Source organism: Petromyzon marinus, chromosome 39 (genome assembly GCF_048934315.1).
Source record: "Petromyzon marinus isolate PM22_M1 ecotype Great Lakes invasive population chromosome 39, UKy_Petmar_22M1.pri1.0, whole genome shotgun sequence".
NCBI classification, from domain to species: domain Eukaryota; kingdom Metazoa; phylum Chordata; class Hyperoartia; order Petromyzontiformes; family Petromyzontidae; genus Petromyzon; species Petromyzon marinus.
Genome location: NC_133705.1, coordinates 2,053,924 through 2,075,158, shown reverse-complemented (window position 1 = coordinate 2,075,158; position 21,235 = coordinate 2,053,924). Strand labels below are relative to the sequence as shown.

General features: G+C 46.6%; 1 protein-coding gene across 2 annotated transcripts; it reads left to right on the top strand.

Annotated features, from left to right (window-relative positions):
• The first annotated feature begins 1,053 nt into the window (after positions 1 to 1,053).
• LOC142930455 (fructosamine-3-kinase-like) lies at positions 1,054 to 18,074 on the top strand. Of its 2 annotated transcripts, XR_012946388.1 has the most exons (4): positions 1,054 to 1,221; positions 11,578 to 11,669; positions 14,806 to 14,928; positions 16,007 to 18,074. XR_012946388.1 is itself a non-coding variant. In XM_076072811.1 (3 exons), the coding sequence occupies exons 1-3, from the start codon at positions 1,144 to 1,146 to the stop codon at positions 16,166 to 16,168; spliced, it is 363 nt and encodes a 120-aa protein (XP_075928926.1). In that variant the 5' UTR covers positions 1,073 to 1,143; the 3' UTR covers positions 16,169 to 17,601. The 2 variants fall into 2 exon arrangements, 1 of the variants encoding a protein (XP_075928926.1); XM_076072811.1 differs by lacking the exon at positions 11,578 to 11,669 and having other exon boundaries at positions 1,073 to 1,221; positions 16,007 to 17,601.
• The last annotated feature ends 3,161 nt before the right edge of the window (positions 18,075 to 21,235 follow it).

Genomic DNA, 21,235 nt, shown 5'->3' with positions numbered 1-21,235 from the left:
GGCCGCCTTTGTCTCCCCAGTTGCGATCTTTACACACCACACCAGGTACTCATTCGAGGTTGAGTCAACCTAGGGGAGGCCCAGCACCGGTTCAGATAATCGTTACTGCTGTTGGCCTTTAGAGGGAATCCAACTCGGGGTCGCCGGGTTCATAGCGCGGCGCGCTGTCAGCTCTACGATCGTTCCACACACACACAGACTCACACAGAGACTCGCACACATACAGACTCACACACACAGAGACTCACACAGAGACTCACACACACAGAGAGACTCACACAGAGAGTCTCACACACACACAGAGACTCACACACACACACACAGAGACTCACATACAGAGAGTCACACACACACACAGACTTACACATACAGAGAGTCACACACACGCAGAGACTCACACAGAGAGTCACACACACACAGAGAGTCTTACACACACACACAGACTCACACAGAGACTCACACACATACAGAGAGTCACACACACAGAGACTCACACAGACTCACACAGAGAGACTCACACACACAGAGAGACTCACACACACACAGAGAGTCACACACACACAGACTCATATAGATAGCCTCACACACACACAGACTCGCACAGAGAGACTCACACCACCACCGCCACCACTCACCCACAGCTCGGTTCCACTCCTGCTCTGGGGTCGGTCCGCGTCTCTCTAACGGCCAAACTGCCAGTGGGAAGCACGTGGCGCGAGACGCGGGGGTGGTCCAAGGTAACCACGCCCCCCGTGACGTCAGAGCCATGAGCTCCTCCCCCTCACACCTGAGCTCCTCCCCCCCTGCCCCCCCCCCTCGCGACCACGCCCCATGGTCCGCCATTTCCCTCCCCCTCACTACCCCCCTGCCCCCCCTGCCACTCCTCGTGACCCCCCTTCCCCCCCCCGCCCCTCCACATTCGCAACCCCCCATGCCCCCTCACAACCCCCCATGCCCCCCCTTTTTCTCCACCTAACGAACCCCCTCTATGCCCCCCCTTGCCCCCCCTGCCCTCCCCCTCGTGACCCGCCCCCCATGCCCCGCCCCCCTCCCCCGCTGCTACTTCCGCTTAGGCCGGGGCCGAGTGGAGGCGGCGCGCGCTGTGGATTGTGGGTGGCGAGCGGCTGATTTGGTTTCCCGCTCATGGCCACCGTAAGTGGCTCGCGAAAGCTTCTGAAGCGGCGGCTCGCTGGGCCTCCTCTACGTCGACTCAGCCTGAAGGTGAGAACCTCGCGCGGTGTGTCCACATCAGCAGTGGCGTCGGCGGCGGTGGGGGGAGACAGAGGAGGCGCCTGGCCCACAGCCGTCACGTTCTGCTGAGTTCACGGCGCTGCTTCAAGCAGAGCTCGGCCCTGCTGCTGCTGTTGAGAGGCACTCCCAGAGGGCCGTGTGGCTGATGGGAATTATAATTGTGGTTAAATTATAGTTGTGGTTACAGTTGTTGGTCGTGGTTATTGTTGTGTGTTTGTTATTGTGGTGGTTGTGCAGGTGGTGGCACACGAGTTAACCTATAGCACCAGGGTCTAGCCCTCCTCTTGTACCTAGCCAGGCAGAGCAGTCAACCCATGGCACCTGAGTCTGGCCCGTGACCTCCTCCTGAACTTAGCCTGGCACAGCCGTCAAACCTTGGCACCTGAGTTATTGTGGGAACATCACCGCCACGTAGTGGTGAATGGCGACTGTTGATGTGTGTGGGCTTGTGTGTGAGTATGATGGTGAATGCGTGAGTATGATGGTAAGTATCATGGTGAGTGTATCATGGTTAGTTAGTAATACTGAGTGTGAGTTTGACTAATTCTCCTCCCTCTCGCTGTCTCTGCTTTCCCCCCTAACTACCTCGCCTGGTGTACAGGAGGTTGTGGGTTCGACCCCGACCCTGATGCCTGCTGTATATTTGGAGTTTGCGTGTCTCTGTCTCTCCCCGTGGTCGTGTGGACTTTTTCTCCGGGTCCTCCGGTTTTTCCCTCCACATTTAGAAACATTCGTTTAAAGTTTTGACTTAAAACTTTAGTGACTGTGATGATGAGCCACTTCGTTGAGCTATCATTGGTGCCAAGTCGCTCCTGAAGAAGAGATGTTTAGCTCAGTGGACCTTAGTCTAGTTTTCTCTCTCCTTCCCGAGCACAAAAACAAGCAGGAGCAGGGGTAGGAGCATTCTCCACTTAGTGGTGGTGACGACACCACGGCGCTTGTGCCAGGAAATGTGCACCACAGATATCCATCACTTAGAGACCCATAGAGTCATCACACATAGACCTATACACTCACCACGCACATACCCTCAGACTTGCACAGAGAACCATAGACTCATCAGACAGAGAACCACAGACTCAAACAGATCCACAGACTCTCACAGAGCCCTATAGACTCACCAAACAGAGACATAGACTCACCAGACAGATACCCATAGACTCAATCGTACCCATACTCACACAGAGACCCATAGACTCACCACAGAGACCCATAGACTCACCAAACAGACCCATAGAATCACCACATAGAGACCCATAGAGTCATACAAAAACGCATAGACTCATCACACAGAGAACCACCGAATCAAACAGACTCGCACAGAGCCCTATAGACTCATAAAACAGAGACACATAAACTCACCACACAGAGACCCACGGACTCTCACAGAAACCCATAGACTCACCACACACAGATCCATCGACTCACAGAGAGACCCAAGGGCTCGCGTGTGTGGTTATTTAGTTGAAGGTGGAGGGGGATTACCAACCCCTTGCACCCATCCAGAACTCCCTGTTGCCACTGTGTGGCTGCGAGGCGACGTGAGGTTTACAGCTGGTCAGGTTTGGCGCCCCCCCCCCCCCCAAATGGCATTTCTCACAACCACCGCCGCCTTATCGACCGTTGCCATTCGCCAATAAGTGACAGTGACGTCACCACGGCGCCTGTGCCAGGCCAGGTGCACTTTGAAGCCACGTGAAGTGTCGAAGGCTCGCTGACCGGAGGTCCTGGAACAGACCCAGGTGCCATGGGTTGGCTGACTGAGATGACTGGCAGATGCACCACCTGTTCCCTGTACTGTGCCAAATTGCTGCATATTCATCATCCGGTGTTCCGCGCGTTGTTGTGAGCGTCACTCCTCTGTTGTTGGTGGAGGGCGACTGTCTCCAACTGCCCAGTAGAAGCGTCCTTCACGAGCCTCCCTTGCAGAGGCCGATCCCGACACCGCTGGTACCAGTCGTCGGCAAAGCCCACTCAGCTCCACATTCTCCCGTACCGCATCAGTCCACCTCCACTCCAGCCCATGGCGTGCCCGCCCATCTACTCTCAACCACTTAAACCACATATTCGTTAACGATGCGCACCCTAATCTGCCACTACGGTTGTGTGCAGGGTGTTGTGATGTCACGTAGTACGACGTTTCTCCTGGTCCCCCCCCCCTCCGTTATAACGCGCCGTCTATCTATGGCCTCGTCGCATTGGCCTTCATGGACGAGTGGTGATGGTGAAAGATGATTCAGCGGTGGACACTCAATTACCGGGGCCCCATTTAACGTTCAGGTGACACGGGGCACGGTACGTGAAGAACCTTTTATCTGTCCTGTAAGCAGACTCCTCTGCGTGGGATATTTAACACCTCTTAATGCACAGACAACAGCCAACTCAGTCTTGCCTGCCGGAGGAGCTCGCTGATGATCGGACAGTGTCCAGATCTCTCAAGGATCTGTGAGCTACTCGCACACAAAGATCCCCCGTGTAGCCTTTAACAGACTGTTGGGGCAAGTGCTTTATAACATCATCAAAGGGGCGCTGCAATATGATGCAATCAAAATCACCGATCAGAGATTTTCCTATATATGGTCTTTGTTGATCGTGAATCGAGACTAATTGTATTGATTCCACTCAATCGATCCGGCAGCAAGCTCAAAATGTCCGATTTTATCTGCAATATTCTGCGTTTCACAGATCATTCAAACGAACGGTATTGATGCCCGATTTGTATGAGTGGGTGGGTGGCAGGGTGAGTGGGTTTGTGAGTGGGTGAGTGAGTGTGTGGGTGGCTTTAGTAGTTGAGCGGGTGGGTGAGTCAGATAATGAGGCGCCGCAGTGGCGAGATGTTAACTCCCTCGCCCAGAATACAAGATGTAATCAATTCGATCCCGACCCTGAAGCCTGTATATTTGGAGTTTTCATCTTCTTCCGTGGTCGCGTCGATTTTTTTGATTCCTTGGGGTTTGTTTTACACGTAGGCTTTCGCGACCAATATTATCCATAATAGAGGTTTTTTTTTGGGTTAGATCGCGTAAATATATAAATGTGTCGTTAAAACCCACCACCACCCGACACAGCCAACTAGTAAGGGTTGTCACGTAATCAGAACATTCCAATCTGTAACTAGTACAGCACACCGTTGTGTTGGAGAGTCAAGCCACAACATTTACAATCTGAGTACAACTTTTCGCCAGTAATTACAATAGGTTCATCAGGCGACAGCCAGATTTGTGGAGAAGTTAGTCTGTTTCGTTCCTTATAAAGAGGCATAGATGTGGTGACCACACTTTGGCGCTCTTGATGCAAAGTGGGGAGGGGGGGGGAGATTAATGAGTCAACGTACATTATGCATGCGCATTATGCGAACCCTTTGCGCTTGTCCTTCCGGTCCATTGTGTGCATTAGAATAGCCGGGTTTTCCCTCTGCATTTCAAATCAACATGCGTTTAAAGGATTTGAATGCAATAAATGTTTACGTGATAAGCCACTTCGTCGACCTATTATTTGTAACCAGGTCACTTGATATACCTCTGTGGGCCTTACCTGGTAAAATAAAAAAAATTGTTTAGTTTCAGTTTATTGGATGGTTGAGTGGGTAGGTGGGATTTTGAGTGCATGGGTGGGTCAGTTGGAGATTGAGTGGGTGTCAGGGTGAGTGGGTGGGTAAATTGGTGAGTGAGTGAGTGTGTTTGAGATCCAGTGGGTGGGTTTGTGAGTGGGTGGGTGAGTAGGTGGCTGAGCCAGAGAGTGGAGTGCCATGGTGGCGAGTTGTTAACTGCCTCGTCTTTTATAAACTAGGTCATGGGTTCGATCCCGACCCTGATGTCTGTATATTTGGAGTGAGTGGGTGTGTAGGTGGGTGCATAGATAAGTTCTTGAGTGAGTGGCTTGGTGTGTTGATGAGTCAGTGGGTTAGTGAGTGAGTGGGTTTGTGAGTGGGTGAGTGAGTGTGTGGGTGGCTTTAGTAGTTGAGTTGGTGGGTGAGTCAGATAATGAGGCGCCACAGTGGCGAGATGTTAACTCCCTCGCCCGGTATATTGGAGTTCGTAGGTTCCCCCCAACCCTAAAGCCTGTATACATTTGGAGTTTGCATCTTCTCCCCATGGTCAGGTGGAATTTTCTCCGGGTTCTCCGGGTTGTCCCTCCGTATTTAGAAACATGCATTTATAGAATGTGACTGCTATAACGTTCTACGTGAAAAGCCACTTCATTGAACTGTTATTTGTCGTCACGTGGCTTCTGAAAAATATCTATTTTGCTGTGGGCCTGACCTGGTAAAATATAAAAAAAAATATTCAAAATTTAGTTTAGTGTGTGGATCATTGGGTGGGTGGATGAGTGGGCAAGTGCATGGGTGAGTGCCTGGGTGGGTTTATGGGTACTGAGTGGCTGGGTGAGTCAGTGCCTGGATGCATGTGACGGTGGGTGTTTAAGTGAGTGGGTGACTGTGTGGGTTAGTGGGTGGGAGAGTCATATAGTGGGGGGCCACAGTGGCGATATGTTAACTACCTTGCCTCGTATACAGAAGGTTGTGGGTTCGATCCTGACCCTAATGCCTGTATATTTCCCTCCACATTTAGAAACATGTATTTAGAGGAGTTGGTTGCTATAAATGTATACATGATAAGCCACTTTTTTGAGCTATAATTTTTGGCGATGGTGCTTCTGAAAACGATATTTATAGCTCGGTGGGCCTGACCTGGTAAAATAAACCTGGTTGAGTTAGTGGGTGGTTGAGTTAATGGGTGGTTTAATTATTGGGTGGCTTTATTATTGTTTGGTTGAGTGATGGGTGGGTGGATGATTAGTTATTTGGGTAGTGGGTGATTTGGTGAGTCGGTGAGTGGCTGAGGGAGTGGGAGGTGGTTGGGTGAGTGTGTGGGTTAGAAATGGAGTGGGTGGCAGGGTGAGTGGATGTGTAAGTGGGTGAGTGAGTAGGTGCGTGGCTGGGTAATTAGGTGAGTGGCTCGGTAAATTATTGAGCAGCTGGGCGAGTAGGTGAGTGTATGGGTGAGTGTGGGTGGGTATGTGGTTGGGTGAATGAGTGTGTGGGAGGGAGGTTAGGTGGGTAGTGGGTGGGTTATACATTGAGTGAGTGCGTTAGTGACTGGGTGAGTGAGTGGGCAGGTGGGTGGGTGAGTGAGTGGGCAGGCGGGTGGGTAAGTGGGTGGGTTAGCAATTGAGTGGCTCGGTGAGTGAGTGCTGGGTCGGTGAGTGGGTGAGTAGGTGAGTGTGTGGGTGTTAGTTAGTGGGTGGGTGATTGATGGGGTGGGTGTGTGAGTGAGCAGATGGGTGGGTGGGTTGGTGAGTGCATGAGGGAGTAAGTGGGTGGTTGGGCGAGTGCATAAGTGAGTGGGTGTGTGTAGATTAGTTTGGTATGAGATTGAGTGGGATGCTGGGTGAGTGGTTGGGAAGATAGGTGGGCACGTTAATGAGTGAGTGGGTGGGTAAGCGGAGGGGTGAGTGACAGGTTGGGTGAGTGAGTGAATGGGTGAGTGACGGCTGGGTGGGTAATTTAACATGGGAAGTTGAGTGGGTAAGTTAGCGTGTAAGTGAGTGGATGGTTGAGTCAGAGAGTGAGGCGCCAAGGTGGTGAGATGTTCACTATTTTGCCTAGTATACAGGAGGTGGTAGATTCGATCCCGACCCTGTCGCCTGTATATTTGGAGTTTGCAAGTTCTCACCCGTGGTCGCCTGGATTTTGTTCTAGAACCTCAGGTTTTTCCCTCTGCATTTAGAAGCAACACGCGTTTAGAGGATTTGGCTGCAATAAATGTATCTGTGATAAGCCACTCGTATATCTATCATTTGTAGCCAGGTCTATTCTGAAAAGGATCTATATAGCTTAATGGGCCTTGCCTGGTGAAATAAAAAGTAAATTTCAGTTTAAAGCTTTCATGACTGCAAGGATTCATCTTCTTGGTTCTTTCGGTAAAGTCACGTAGAATGGGAATAAAATAATAAAATAAAATAAGACAATAAAATTCTCACGACGTTTTGGCCACAACACAAGTGGCCTTCTTCAAGTGAAGAGACAGGTCTGTCTGGAAGACAGAGCTTGAATGAACGCTGACATGCAAGGACCGCGTCTATTAAGCTGTGTGGGCGGAGTTAAAATATGAATTTGCATGTTACCTGCATCACCTCCGGAGAGGAGGAGGGAGGGGGCTGGGAACACAGGCAGAGAGGAAACAAGAAAAGGGGCAAGTGCAACAGCCAAGGTGCGCTGTTGTGTCCTGAGTTGCCTTATGACTATGCTGTAAACTGGACTACTATATAATACAATATTATACCTTCCAATCTAAAGTACATGGTATAACATCATATCATAGACAAATTCCACTTTTGAATTATACAATGCGTTACTTTACACTACCCTATACTTTAGATTATAAACTATTAGACTTGTGATATTACACTATGTCTTATTCTATGAACCCAACTATATACCACACTGATGTATATTCATTATGCAATTACGATGCTATATATTGCCTTATGAGTTATGTTAAACATTACAATGTTATACTATTAATTATTATACTACATGTTGTAAACCATACCATTGACCGTGGTGTGAGAAGTATTAAGAGGCAGTGCCAGCGAAAGGGCTGTGGTCTGAAAATCACCATAAAATACAATCAATTAAGAACCGAAATGGTTTAAAACATCTTTCCAATGGTTACTAAGCCAGAATCCATCTTCTCGGTTGAAATTGTCTCTGTGCTTGTATATGTGGATGGCCTCATGAACGAATCTCTCATGGTAGCCGGTTGGCTTGCAAAGAACCTCTGTCTTGGAGAAGTCAATGTCATGTGAGCCCACTGAATTATAACAGTGATCTGCCACGGCAGAGGAGTTCGTCCTACCGTGTTTCAAGTCTGCTTTATGTTCGCGGATGGGGTCCCATATATGTCGTATGGTTTCTTCAATGTAGCTGCTACCACAGAGGCACTTTAGTTTGTAAACGCCCGGGTACTGTATGTCTGGAACCACATCCTTTACAGATGGAACCAGATCACGGATTTTTTGTACTGTGTTGAATCGGACCTGGATCTTGTGTTTATTCAGGATTTTGGAGATATTTTTGTGACCCCCGCAATGTACAGTGAGGGAAAAAAGTATTTGATCCTCTGCTGATTTTGTACGTTTGCCCACTGACAAAGAAATGATCAGTCTAATAATTTTAATGGTCGGTTTATTTGTGGTGAAGGTTGTTTTGAAAACGAGCTATGTAGCTCATTGGGCCTCACCTGGTAAAATAAACATAATTTAGTGTGTAGGTGAGTGAGCGGTGTGTGAGTGAGTGCATACGTGTGTAGGTGAGTGGGCGGTGGGTGAGTGAGATATTGGGTTAGAGATATAGTAGTGGGTGGCTTGCTGAGTGGGTGAGTGGCTCGGTGGTTAAGTTATTGGGTGGTTGAGGTAGTGGGTGGTTTAATTAATAGGTGATTTAGTTTGTGAGTGGTTGAATTATTGGGTGGTTGACTGATGGGTGGGTGAATAATTCCGTGGTAATGGGTGAGTAGATGAGTGGGCGGGTGGTTGGGTGAGTGGGGGATTAGAAATTGAGTGGATTTGCAGAGTAAGTGGATGTGTAAGTGGGGTGGGTAAGTAGGTGAGTGGCTGAGGGAGTGGGCAGCTGGTTGGGTTAGTGGGTGGGTTAGAAATTGAGTGGGTGGCAGGGTCAGTTGATGTGTAAGTACTGGGTGAGAAGGTGAGTGGCTCATTGAGTAAGTGAGTGGATGGGCGAGTAGGTGAGTGGATGGATGAGGGAGTGAGTGGGTGGGTGAATTAGTGGGTGGGTGAGTGGATGTTTGGGTGGGTGGATGAGTGAGTGAGTGTGTGGGTGAGTGAGTGAGTGTGTGGGTAGGTGGTTAGGTGGTTAGTGTGTGGGTTAGAAGTTGAGTGGGTTAGTACCTGAGTGAGTGAGTCGACGGGTGGGTTGGTGAGTTCGTTGTTGGATGAGTGGGTGAGTATTAGTGGGTAGGTATGTAGGTGAGTGATTGACTGTGTGGGTGGGTGAGTGAGTGAGTAAGTGGGTGCGTGAGTGCATAAATGGGTAGGTGAGTGAGTTAGTGGGTATGAGATTGCGTGGGTGGTTGGGTGAGTGGTTGAGAATTAATTTTGATGAGTTAGTGGGTGGGTGAGTCGGTGAGTGAGTGGTTGGGTTAGCGTATGGGTAGGTGAGCAAGTGGTTGGGTGAGTGTGTGGGGTAGTGAGTGATTGAATAAGTGGGTGAGTGAGGGGCTGGGTGGTTGGCTTGGGTAGTGAGATTGTGGGTGGGTAAGTGAGTGGGTGAATGGGTGTATTGGTCGGTGAGTGTGTGAGTAAGTTAGTCGGCACGTGATTGAGCGGGTGGCTGGCTGAGTGCGGGAGAAGATGGGTGGGTGAGTTAGTGGGTAGGTGAGTTGGTGCGTGGTTGGGTGAGTGAGGGGGTGGTTGGGTGAATGGGGGAGTGACTGGTGGGTGGGTAAGTTAATGTGGGAGGTTGAGTGGGTGAGTTAGTGTGTAATTGGGTGAGTGGGTCAGAGAGCGGGGTGCCACTATGGTGAGATATTAACTACCTCACTGAGTATACAGGAAATCGTGTATTCGATTCTGACCCTGCTGCCTGTATATTATGAGTTTTAATGTTTTTGCCTGTGTCCTCGTGGATCTTTCTCCCGGTCCTCCAGATTTATCCCTCCGCATTTAGAGTCAAGATTTGTTTAGAAGATTTGGCTGCAATGAATGTCAGCGTGATCAGCCACTTCGTTCACGTATCAGTTGTAACCAGATCACTTCTAAAATGGTTTATATAGCTCTGTGGGGCTTACCTGGTAAATGACAAAATAGTTTAGTTGTAGTTTATTGGATGGGTGATTGGGTAGGTGGGTAGTTCGGTGCGTGGGTGGGTTAGAGGTTGAGTAGGTGGCAGGATGAGTGGGTGGGTGAGTAGATAAGTGGCTGGTGAGCATGTGGGTGGGTGAGTGCGTGAGTTATAGATTAAGTGGGTGGATGGGTCAGTGTGTGATTTGGGGCGTGAATAGGTGAGTGGGTGGGTTAGTGGAGTGTTGAGTGAAGTGGGTCGTTGAGTTAGTGAGTGGGGGGTATGCAGGTGGGTTCGTAGGTAAGTGCTTAAGTGAGTGGCTGGGTGTGTTGATGAGTGAGTGGGTTTCGCGATTGAGTGGGTGCCAGGGTGATTGGGTTCATGAGTGCTTGGCTGGGTGTTTGAGTGGGTGGGTGGGAGGCTGAGTCAGAGTGGAGCGCCAGGGTAGCGGAATGTTAACGCCCTCGCCATTTGTATAGGACATCGTGGGTTCGATCCCGATCGTGACGTCTGTATATTTGGAGTTTGCATGTTCTCCCTGTGGTTGCATGGATTTTTCTCTGGGACCTCCGAGTTTTTCATGCATATTTAGAAATATACATTTAGAGGCTTTGGCTGCTATAAATGTCCACGTGATAAGCCACTTCTTTGAGCTATCATTTGTTTGCCACGTCGTTTCCGACAAGGATCTGTATAGCTCAGTGGGCCTTACCTGGTGAATTTAAAATAATTCAATTGTAGTTGAACTATTTTAAGTGAATAGGTGGATGAGTGGGTCGGTGGGTTGGTGAGTGGCTGGTTTAGTAAGTGAGAGGTTGGATGAGTGGGTGGGTGGTTGAGTTGTTGGTTTAGAGATTCAGTACGTGGCAGGGTGAGTGAGTGGGTGGGTGGTTGAGTTGTTGGTTTAGAGATTCAGTACGTGGCAGGGTGAGTGGGTGGGTGGCTTTACGAGTGGGTGGGTGGGTGGATAAGTCAGAGAATGGGGCGCCATGGTGGCTAGGAGATGTTAACTACCTCGCCTGGTATATTGAACTTCGTAGGTTGGATCCCGACCTTGACGCCTGCTGTATATTTGAAGTTTGCATGTTTTCCCCGTGGTCGTGCAGGTTTTTCTCCAGTTTCTCCAGTTTTTCCCTGCACATTTAGAAACATGAGTATTTTGAGCATTTGGCTGCTATAAATTTCCATGTGATAAGCCACTTCGTTAGGCTATCATTTGTGGCCAGGTCGGTTCTGAAAAATAGCTCTTGTAAAATAAAAAATGGTTTCATTTATAGTCTACATAGGATTGACTTCCCAGAAAGTAACACACATTGTATAAACCCCAGAAGAATATTGTTTTGAGTCGCCCAAACCAGAATGTGAACTGATATATTCGTATTTTCCAGCGAGGTTCTCGGCCACAGACCACCTGGACAAATATGATGTAGTTTAGTTTGCATATGAATTATTACTTGGGGTTTGTTGACATGATAAAGTTAATGTTTTCTTTGACAGGTCTATTGTGTTGTACACTCTGACAGGGGCTCAGGCTTGTTGGGGCAGCATCTGGCTGAAATGCACCTTCACAACAGGAAGATTGGAGAGAGGCTTCACAAGGAAGAGAAAACTATCGGTATTGAATCATGAAAATGTAAAACATGTGTAAAACTAGGCCCACTGATCCAACCCTAGCATCATGTCAACTATGTATTATGTTGACATTCCTTCGCACTGAGAGTAGGCATGCTAATCGGATCTAATGAATATCTGTAAACAAACACACATTTCATACAGCTGTTTATTAATCGTAAAAATCAAGCGATTGAGCTGGTGAATGAGATAGACACATGCTGTCATTATTTCATACATGAACACAACCAGCCAGCCAGCGGTCATGATTTTCCACACCTAATCACATTCATCTCTTTGTTTTAGCCATCTTTGTGATGAAGGGAACTGTATTGTTCATGTGTGTGCAATGTACTTTTCAGAATATGAATTATGTTGGGTAATATATGAATTATGGCTATTAAAAGTATCTGTATTTAAGTCCATCAGGGCAAACTCTTCTGCAAAGGAGACTTAGAGCATTCAACATTGCGTCCCTTTATATTTTTGCTAATCGCAATATTTTTCGATTTAAAGCTTTCATGACTGCAGGGATTCATATTCTTGGTTCTTTCGGTAAAGTCACGTGGAAGGGAAATAATAAAATAATACAAATAAAACATTATATAATAAAATTTTCACGAAGTTTCGGCCACAACGCAAGCAGACGTCCTCAGATGAAGAAACAGAGCTGTCGGAAAGACAGCGTCTTAATGAACACTGGGCAGTGAACACTGGGCAGTGTTCATTGGGCAGTGAACACTGGGCAGTGTTCATTAAGACGCTGTCTTTCCGACAGCTCTGTTTCTTCACCTGAGGACGGCTGCTTGCGTTGTGGCCGAAATGTCGTGAGAATTTTATTATATTATGTTTTATTTGTATTATTTCCCTTCTACGTGACTTTGCCGAAAGAACCAAGAATATAATCTCAATATGTTCAGGAGATAAATGTCAAGGTCTGCTAGCCAAAAGAAGGCTTTAGGAGAGAGTTCATGTAGTTTTACTATTCATTCATTAAAGGGCAATAGAGTAAATTCTAAAATAAATGTTTCCAGCTAATTTTTGTATATACGCTAGATTTCCAAGTCTATAATGTACAGAAAATACCATGGTTGGCCAGACCATCGCTCGGCATCTGCATGTGGCTCCTGGGCAGTTCAAGTGTGGCTCTGCAGAGGCGCTGCTAATTTGTAACTCTTCAATTTAACTTTATATGAAGTGAGAACAATCTGGTATCGGAGCCAGGCCATGAGTACTCCCAGGGCACTGAGATTTCTAAACTCAAAATTCCACAGCCAGTCAACACGGGTCAACTTCTGTATGGCTAATCTTTATCTCTTGTGGCTCCCGCGGCCATCTGAAGATTATGGTATGCTGCTGGTAGGGTCAGGAAAGTTGGTCACCCTTGGTATATATCTGTATATGCGTTGATGATTTTGTGAAATGTTCAGCTGCTCCGTCACGACAGGGTCCCAGTCAGTTTGAGACTGCTAAATTAAGGTTCTCATGTGCTTTACAGATTTTGATACAAATTTCAGTCTTGAATTTCTCCCAACAGGTATGGACCCTGGGCAGGAGGATGTAGAGTATGTGGGTTTCATACGGCTATATGCTGTGGTTACATCCCACATGTGATCTCCGCTTTAAAGTCATGAAACTGGTTGTAGCCCATTTAAATTTTAATATACTCGTTTAACACGTAGGCTTTCCCGGCCAATATCCATAATATCGTTTTTTTTGGGTTGGATCGTTGAAATATAAATTTGTCGTTATACCCGCCACCGACACAGCCAATTCGTAAGGTTTGTCACATAAACAGAACATTCCAATTCGTGAAGGGCTCACAAGTGACGTCATTACATCTATCCCTCCAAGGAATGAAACAGGAGGATTTCTCTACGAATTTGGCTGTCCACCTAATGATGATAGTTGTAAATACTGGCGAAACGTCATACTCAGATTGTAAATGTTGTGGATTTTCTCTCCAACACTTCAGTTTGCTGTACTAGTAGCGGATTGGCATGTTCCGTTTACGTGACAACCTTACTAATTGGCTGTTAGGTGGTGGTAGGTTTAACGGCTCATTTATTTTTATGCGATCTAACCCAGAAAAAAGCATATTATAGATTTAATATACCCTTTTGTTGAAGGACAGCCTGGGTGACCAAAGTTTTATAGGAGCGGCAATAATGTTTACTTGATTAAATTAGTTTTGTAATGGAGCGGTGAAATCAGCTGTTGTTCAGATGTCAGTCTAATTAGTATTACATCGTAGAAATATGAGAGTCCTTTGTGTAATAGTCTATTAACCACTGATGATGGTAACATTGGTTTAAGGTTACATTTTAAGAAGAACTAGATTGACGTACATTTTATCTTGCATAAGTACACAAATTTATAAAACAATATATTTGATTAAAAAATGCATATATTTTCTTCCATTGCACACAGTTGTACCATTGATAACAGGGCACACAGTTACAACTGACATCACCAGATGTCACTCAAGTTCCCGCAGAGATCGATCTCGCATAACCAGTGTTCACATAATCAGTTATGTTTTCGCTAATTACCAATTACACTCAGCCGGGTTTGACAGACTTGTATGAATGTATGTTGAACTTCCTTTCCACCGTACATAGCCAACCGTGCTAAACGGAGGTGCTGGAATTAAGCGCAGAACCTATCGTTAGGATCAATGCTGTTGTAATTTTTTATGAGGATATCAATTGGTGGCTAAAATGAGATGTTCAAAGACTACAGCATGATAATCGGTACATAACATGAGTGTCGAATTATGTCTTAAGAATTACCCAGCCATTTGTACGTAAAATTCAACGTTTTTGGGTGACATCTTAAGTCCGTGTTCTTCATTGCAAGGCCCGCGGGCCGGTGGCAGTCCCTGGTGTTCTTTTTACTGCGACCCCTGACGTGCAGTCCCCGACAACACACAAGTTAAAACACCCCATCATGCTGTCAAACCCCCCAATGGTTTCAAATGTGAGATGGCTCTTTCACTGATAATGTCTTATTCGCGAAAGTGGCCCCCCTCCGAAAATGAGTGAATATCACTGTTTTAGGTCAAGGATTGGCCAAATAAAGTAGGTATTATTTGCTTATGTTTCTAAATGTCCGTAATAAAACTATATTAATGCCACCAGCTGAATGAGTGGCAGGAGGACTGGGTGACGTTCTTCTCACGGCAGCGACTGCAGCTTCAGCTGGACATGATAGAGAAGGACTACGGTGAACGGGAAACCCGCGAGCTCTGGTCTCGACTTCAGGTTCGTAAGCTGTTTCACTCTCGCCCTTAACCCTTTCCTGTTCCTAGACGACTGCTCATTTCAGGATGGGTCTCGTTCACCACCGAATCTCGGAACGCGCAAGCGGTTCAGCGGTAATTTTATTTAGAGAGGCATAGCGCCGTTGTTTTTAAAGACATTGTACTCGCCGCAGAGCACCGTAGCGACAGGACAGCACTCTATTATAGCTGGTACCAAACTGTGCTACACGCCTTCCCCGCACGGCCTTGTGGGATCCTCGGTACCGATAAAGTTATTTAATATTTACTTCCTATTACGTTCCGATGACGTACACGAGATTCAGCGGTGAACGGGATGCACCCCGCAACTTGCAGTCATCTCGGAGCAGGAAAGAGTTAATACATGCAGCAGTGTAGCTCATCATGCGCACAGCCATATGGGAAACCCATTTGATCGCAGTGGGTTTTCGAGGTGACTTTAAAGGTAAAGTGGGATCCTCGGTACCGATAAAGTTATTTAATATTTACTTCCTATTACGTTCCGATGACGTACACGAGATTCAGCGGTGAACGGGATGCACCCCGCAACTTGCAGTCATCTCGGAGCAGGAAAGAGTTAATACATGCAGCAGTGTAGCTCATCATGTGCACAGCCATATGGGAAACCCATTTGATCGCAGTGGGTTTTCGAGGTGACTTTAAAGGTAAAGTGGTGTTTCACACGCAGGCTTTCGCGACCAATATTATTCATGATAAAGTTTTTTTTGGCTTAGATAGCGTAAGTGTAAATGCGTCGTACACCCACATCCACCCAACACAGCCCATTAGTAATGTTTCTGACATGAACAGAACGTGCCATTTATGTTATTGCTCGGCACTCTTGTGTGTTAGAGAGGAAACACAGAACATTTTCAAACGAGTACGACCTTTCGCTGGTGATTACAACCAGCATCATCAAGCAATTGCCAGAAGCGTTCTGACTTCTGGCAATTGCCTAATGGCAATTGGAGTGGGTGTACGACGCATGTAAATTTATGCGATCTAACTCGAAAAAAACGTTATCATGAATAAAGTGGTGTTGTTTTTTGCGTGGTGTGCAGCTTCGGTTGGGGGATTTTTTCCGGGACGTAGAGGTGGTTCCGGCACTGCTCCACGGTGACCTATGGACTGGGAACGCTGCAGAGATAAATGAAGGGCCCGTCATCTTTGACCCAGCCTCCTTCTATGGGCACTCGGAGTACGAGCTTGCCATCGCTGGGTAAGAAAAAACTACAAACAACCAAAACAATAGCAGCAACTGCCGTTCACTGCCCTGTCTGTGGCATGCAAGGTTCATTCGTATAACCTCAGTGTGGCAAGGGCTGGCTCATTAAATAAATAACAGAGTCCAGGTAGAGTTGTGGTTGAGATGTCTACATGCTGAGGTCTCCACCCTCTCTATTTGCTAACTTACAAAGACTCATCCTTCCTTGCTAAGGCTTTTTTGGCAAATCCTGTTAAAGCTGATACGGTGCACAAAACAATAGTGGAACGATAAAACTCTTACTTATCCACGGCACTTGAGGATGCTTGAATGTTCCAGAAACACAGTTTGTCGAACAAGGAACCCCTGGTTCAGAGACAAGTTGCCACTGATGTGCTTTACCAGAAATCCAAGCTGAAGATAATTCATTACACGTCAAATGGAATTCAAACCCTCAGAGCTGGGATATGCTTCAGTGAACAAAAACACATTTGACATGATGTTTACTGTGCAGCCATTGGTGACCAAGTTGAGACCACAGCATTCCTGCCCTCAATTCGCAGGAACGTTTGTTGATAGATGGCTCACTGAATTTTGAACGGAGGACCTCAATGGCATTGGCTCGGTGCTCTGACATTGAAATTAACCTCAAGCCACTCAATTTCCTGCATTACGTTGAATTTGTGAAAATGTTGTTCATTGTTATGTTGTTCGTGCTGGAACAGCAGCATTGTAAGATTTTGAATGTTTGGTGTTGTTTGGGTACAGGATGTTCCAGGAGCTTTAGCTCCACGCTTCACTCATCCTACCACGCTCTCATCCCAAAGTCACAAGGCTTCGGCAAGAGCCAGAAGCTCTAGCAACTCTTCCACTACCTGAACCACTGGAATCACTTTGGGACAGGATACCGAGGGTCATCCATCTCCACCATGCGCAGTCTCCTCAAGTGAATGAACGGTGCAGGAAATCGTGGGCTATGGTGTATGACTATAAAAATTCTTATCGGCCATGATATACATGATATACATTGTTGAATAAAGGCCTTCCCTAAGCCACCACTAAATCTCACGAAACTAGTCCATTTAAATGCTGTGCAATGCCCTAGGCATTCCACGTGAGTGTGACCGGTGGTCCCTTTGTTCCGCATCCTGGCCGTGATCTCCACGCGAAAACTGGGTCAGTTAATGTCCGAATCAGAATCTTTAATTAGGCTGGACGAATCTGATGAGCTATGAAGCTCTTTTTTTCACAGATGTCCAGTCGGGGCGAGTCAGAAATTTACAACAACAAACAACAGTACAAACAGATGGGAGGGCAAAGTAACGGAACGCGAAGCAAATTTTGACTTAACTTTCGTGACTGCAGGAATTCATATTCTTGTTCTTTCGGTAAAGTCACGTAAATAGAAAACAAAAAACAATAAAATAAAGACCGCTTGTGTTGCGATTGAAACTTCCTGGGTTTTTTGCTTTTATTTTAAATTTATTTTTTATTTGTTATTTAAAAAAAAAAATCTTTAATTTGAATTTTTTCTTGTTTTCTATTTACGTGACTTTACGGAAAGAACCAAGAATATGAACGCTAAGCAAGTCATGAAATAAAAATATATAAGAGTTCAAATTGCATTAGTGCATCAATTCCTGCCAAATTTTTTTTATCACCAAATGCCATTTTGGGCAAGGCAGCATAACAAAAATAATCCCAGATGTTTGGCTAGTACCAGTTACATTGTATGTGTTTGTTGTTGTTTTGCTATGGGAGTAAACCCTTGCAGAGAAAGGGACCAGAATTAGGAAAGCGAAACCAGGCACTCCTTCAGAAGATCCCATGCACGGGCGTGACCACTGCACCACCCTGACGCCCAAGCAAATGTAATTCAAATAATCTACAATACTGGCAAATAAACCCTATTAGTATCAACCGAATGTCTGGACAATCTGACCCCCTCTACACAAGCAACAGTTGAGAGTCAACGCTGTGATGTTGTGCGATTGGTGCAAGCGGGGTGAGGTCAAGGTCGATGACTGCTTCCAGCGGTGTCAAGATGAGCATTTTGAAGAGGCTCGCGAAGGATGATACTTGGCAGTTGGGTGCAGTCTCCCTCCATTAACAACAGAGGGCAGAGGAGCGAAGCTCACAACAATTGGCTGAGCACTGGGCGTATACAACGCATGAAGTCGGCAGCAAGTTTATCTCAGGGAGTTGACCCGCACACGACAACTGGGTCTGTCCCGCGTGTTCACGCTATAACGCGGTTGCCTTCATTTAGGGAACGCGCACCGCCATAAGGCGACTTGTGAGCGGTCGACGCCGAACTACTTTCTTGAGCTGCGCGGTTGAGCGAGACGAGACGGTAACGCGGCGGCGTCCCCTCAAGTTGTTTGTAACCCAATTCTGACTGCGCTTGGACATTCATTACGGGGGAAATAGTTTTCGCTTAGCACGGCACTTTTCAGGAACGCATCTACTGCGTTAAACGAGGACTCGCCGTACAGGTGCTGTGCACACTGTACTCGGAATCAAAATCCGAAGCGCTATCAAGCTCTCACTCACAGGTGTCCAGTAAGAGGCGGTGGGGGGGTCACCAAGTGACACGCAGCTTGACCGTGGAGTAGACCGCGAGGACGCCAACGTCGCCTAGGCAACGCCGCCCCCCTCTGGCTCTGCCTGCCTCGCTCTGTGCACGTGAGGTGCCAACCACGTGACGCGGGCCACTGCGCGCGTTGCGTCACCGCTCACCGTGGGGGGCCCCTCCGCTACGTCCACATCGTACAGTCGCACATTCATTAATAGTCACACTCTTAATCATGTTTATGGTCATCGTCATTAAAGGTGAGTTTAATAATAATACCACTACTACACAATGTGTGCATTAATATATACGGCATGAATAAAACGCACCTGTAAATATCCTAAGTAAGTTTGACCTGACATTATTGCACAACAATTGCCCAGCCACCGTGGGATGTTTATCCTCCAATGTGTATCTGGCTCTGACCTGACTTATATAAAAGTGCAGCTCTGCAATTGCTTGGTCACACCACCGCTGGTGAAAAGACTTTTATGAGAGCGAACTCTTTACGAGTATTTGGTCTACTTTTCCATATAACAATAGGTTTTACCCTTTCTGGCAATACAACTGGTGTCAAGATGTTAAAACACCAAACAGAATCCTCATTCAAGGAATCCTGTCTGCATTAACCACACGTACTTGTGGTGAACATGCAAACATGCTCTGATAATATATGCATTGTCTTTGAAACTGATTAGTCCACACCAGGAAGGTCCCATATTCTACTTTTCCACGTTGACCAGATGTGTTGGAAGAGCCGGCTGAAAGCCACACTTTGCTGCATCACACGTGACTTGCCGATCAGCTAACTGTGGTGTGCCCATTTAGCGACCTCTGGTCTGTGAGTTCAGTTTACTAACCATTAACAGCATGGCAGCTTTCTAATTGGCTTGTGTGACAATTAACCCATGTCATTATCTCTTGCACAGCCTGAAATAAGTTTTGGCGTCAGGGATGGAAATTATGACTCACCCACCTGCACCTGCCTTGTGCTCCCAGACACCTAAGGACCTTACTACCGCTGTGAGAAATTGACGGGCGTAGACTGCTGCATGGCGATGATGTATTCACGTCGTTCCTGCTGTTTTCCTCTTTTGCTAGGTGATGCAATTGGTGTGCCAACACCTCCAGATGCAGTTCCTGAAGGACGTGGGCATTCGGGACATGTTCGTTTTGCCTGTGATGAATGAGTTTGTCCAAACACACAGGGAAGTCAGCCTGTTCATCGAGGTGCGTTTCCCATGTTTATTTCACTCGATTGGTCGTCTGTTTGCAAGGTCATGCTCTGCCCAGAGGTCACCCACTGAGATTTTTTTTACCGTAACATTACCGTCACTTGGGTTTGGTGATCGATTCAACGGGGCAAAAATATTTGTAAGAAGCGTAAACATGGCAATGTGATCATTGTCAGACCACGGAGGACCTTCAGAATGCCGAGTATGATCTTTAAATTGATCCTGGACTCGTTCGGGGGATATTTGAACAATTTGAATATTGGGGCGATATCGTCTTGCTACGGGTCTGAGTGAGAAGTCTCCCAGCGGTTTTTTGAGTCCATAATCGAGATTTTTGGGTTAGAGCACGTAAACATGCACTCAATAATACACTAAATATGCACTATTTATTTATATATACAGTGAGGGAAAAAAGTATTTGATCCCCTGCTGATTTTGTACGTTTGCCCACTGACAAAGAAATTATCAGTCTATAATTTTAATGGTAGGTTTATTTGAACAGTGAGAGACAGAATAACAACAACAAAATCCAGAAAAAAAGCATGTCAAAAATGTTATATATTTGACCCCCTCCCAATCAGAAAGAAATTAGGTTAGCTTTACATTTGACTGACAGTGAATCAGCAGAAGAAGCAGTCATGTTGTCTATGTGATTCCAATCAGAAGGTGACATTTTTTGTGTTAACATTAAATGAGCTTGTAGGAGAGTCCTGTCTAAAGTATCGAGTTCAAATCGGAGTAGCCTTATCCTCTCTGAGATTTAAGATAGGCTGGCCTTAAACAGAATCTGTTTAGAATTCGGAGAAGATACAGCAGAAGAAATGAGTGTGAAAGCGATGGGTATTACCTTGTGATCGCGGCATCTTTTGAGGAAGGTCAGCGTCTCGATGAGCTGTGACTTCTTGTCCCGTTGTCTGTTAAAAGCTCTAACAGATAGGTGAAAGCCCTCCCCGTAGAGGTGATCAATTCTAGATTTAAAGCTTTCGTGACTGCAAGGATCCATACTCTTTGGTTCTATTCGGTAAAGTCATGTAGGTAAATAATAAAACAACAAAAATCACGACGTTTCGGCCACAACACAAGCGGCCTTCATCAGGTGAAGGAACCAGGCTGTCTCGAGGACAGCGCTGGAGTGAAACACAGCCACGCTCAGACCGTGACCGTTAAGCTGTGTGCGAGGAAACAAGGTGCCTTGACAAAGGAATTAGCATAAAAATTAGCATTTGATTGGCTGACCTAGCATGATGAACGGTGTAGAGGTGGTATACATGTGGGTGCA

Excerpts from the sequence above, each read along its gene's own strand:
- LOC142930455 (XM_076072811.1), top strand. The coding sequence starts at position 1,144 with ATGGCCACCGTAAGTGGCTCGCGAAAGCTTCTGAAGCGGCGGCTCGCT. Across the intron at positions 1,222-14,805 it reads TACGTCGACTCAGCCTGAAG|CTGAATGAGTGGCAGGAGGA; the intron begins GTGAGAACCTCG and ends TAATGCCACCAG. Across the intron at positions 14,929-16,006 it reads AGCTCTGGTCTCGACTTCAG|CTTCGGTTGGGGGATTTTTT; the intron begins GTTCGTAAGCTG and ends CGTGGTGTGCAG.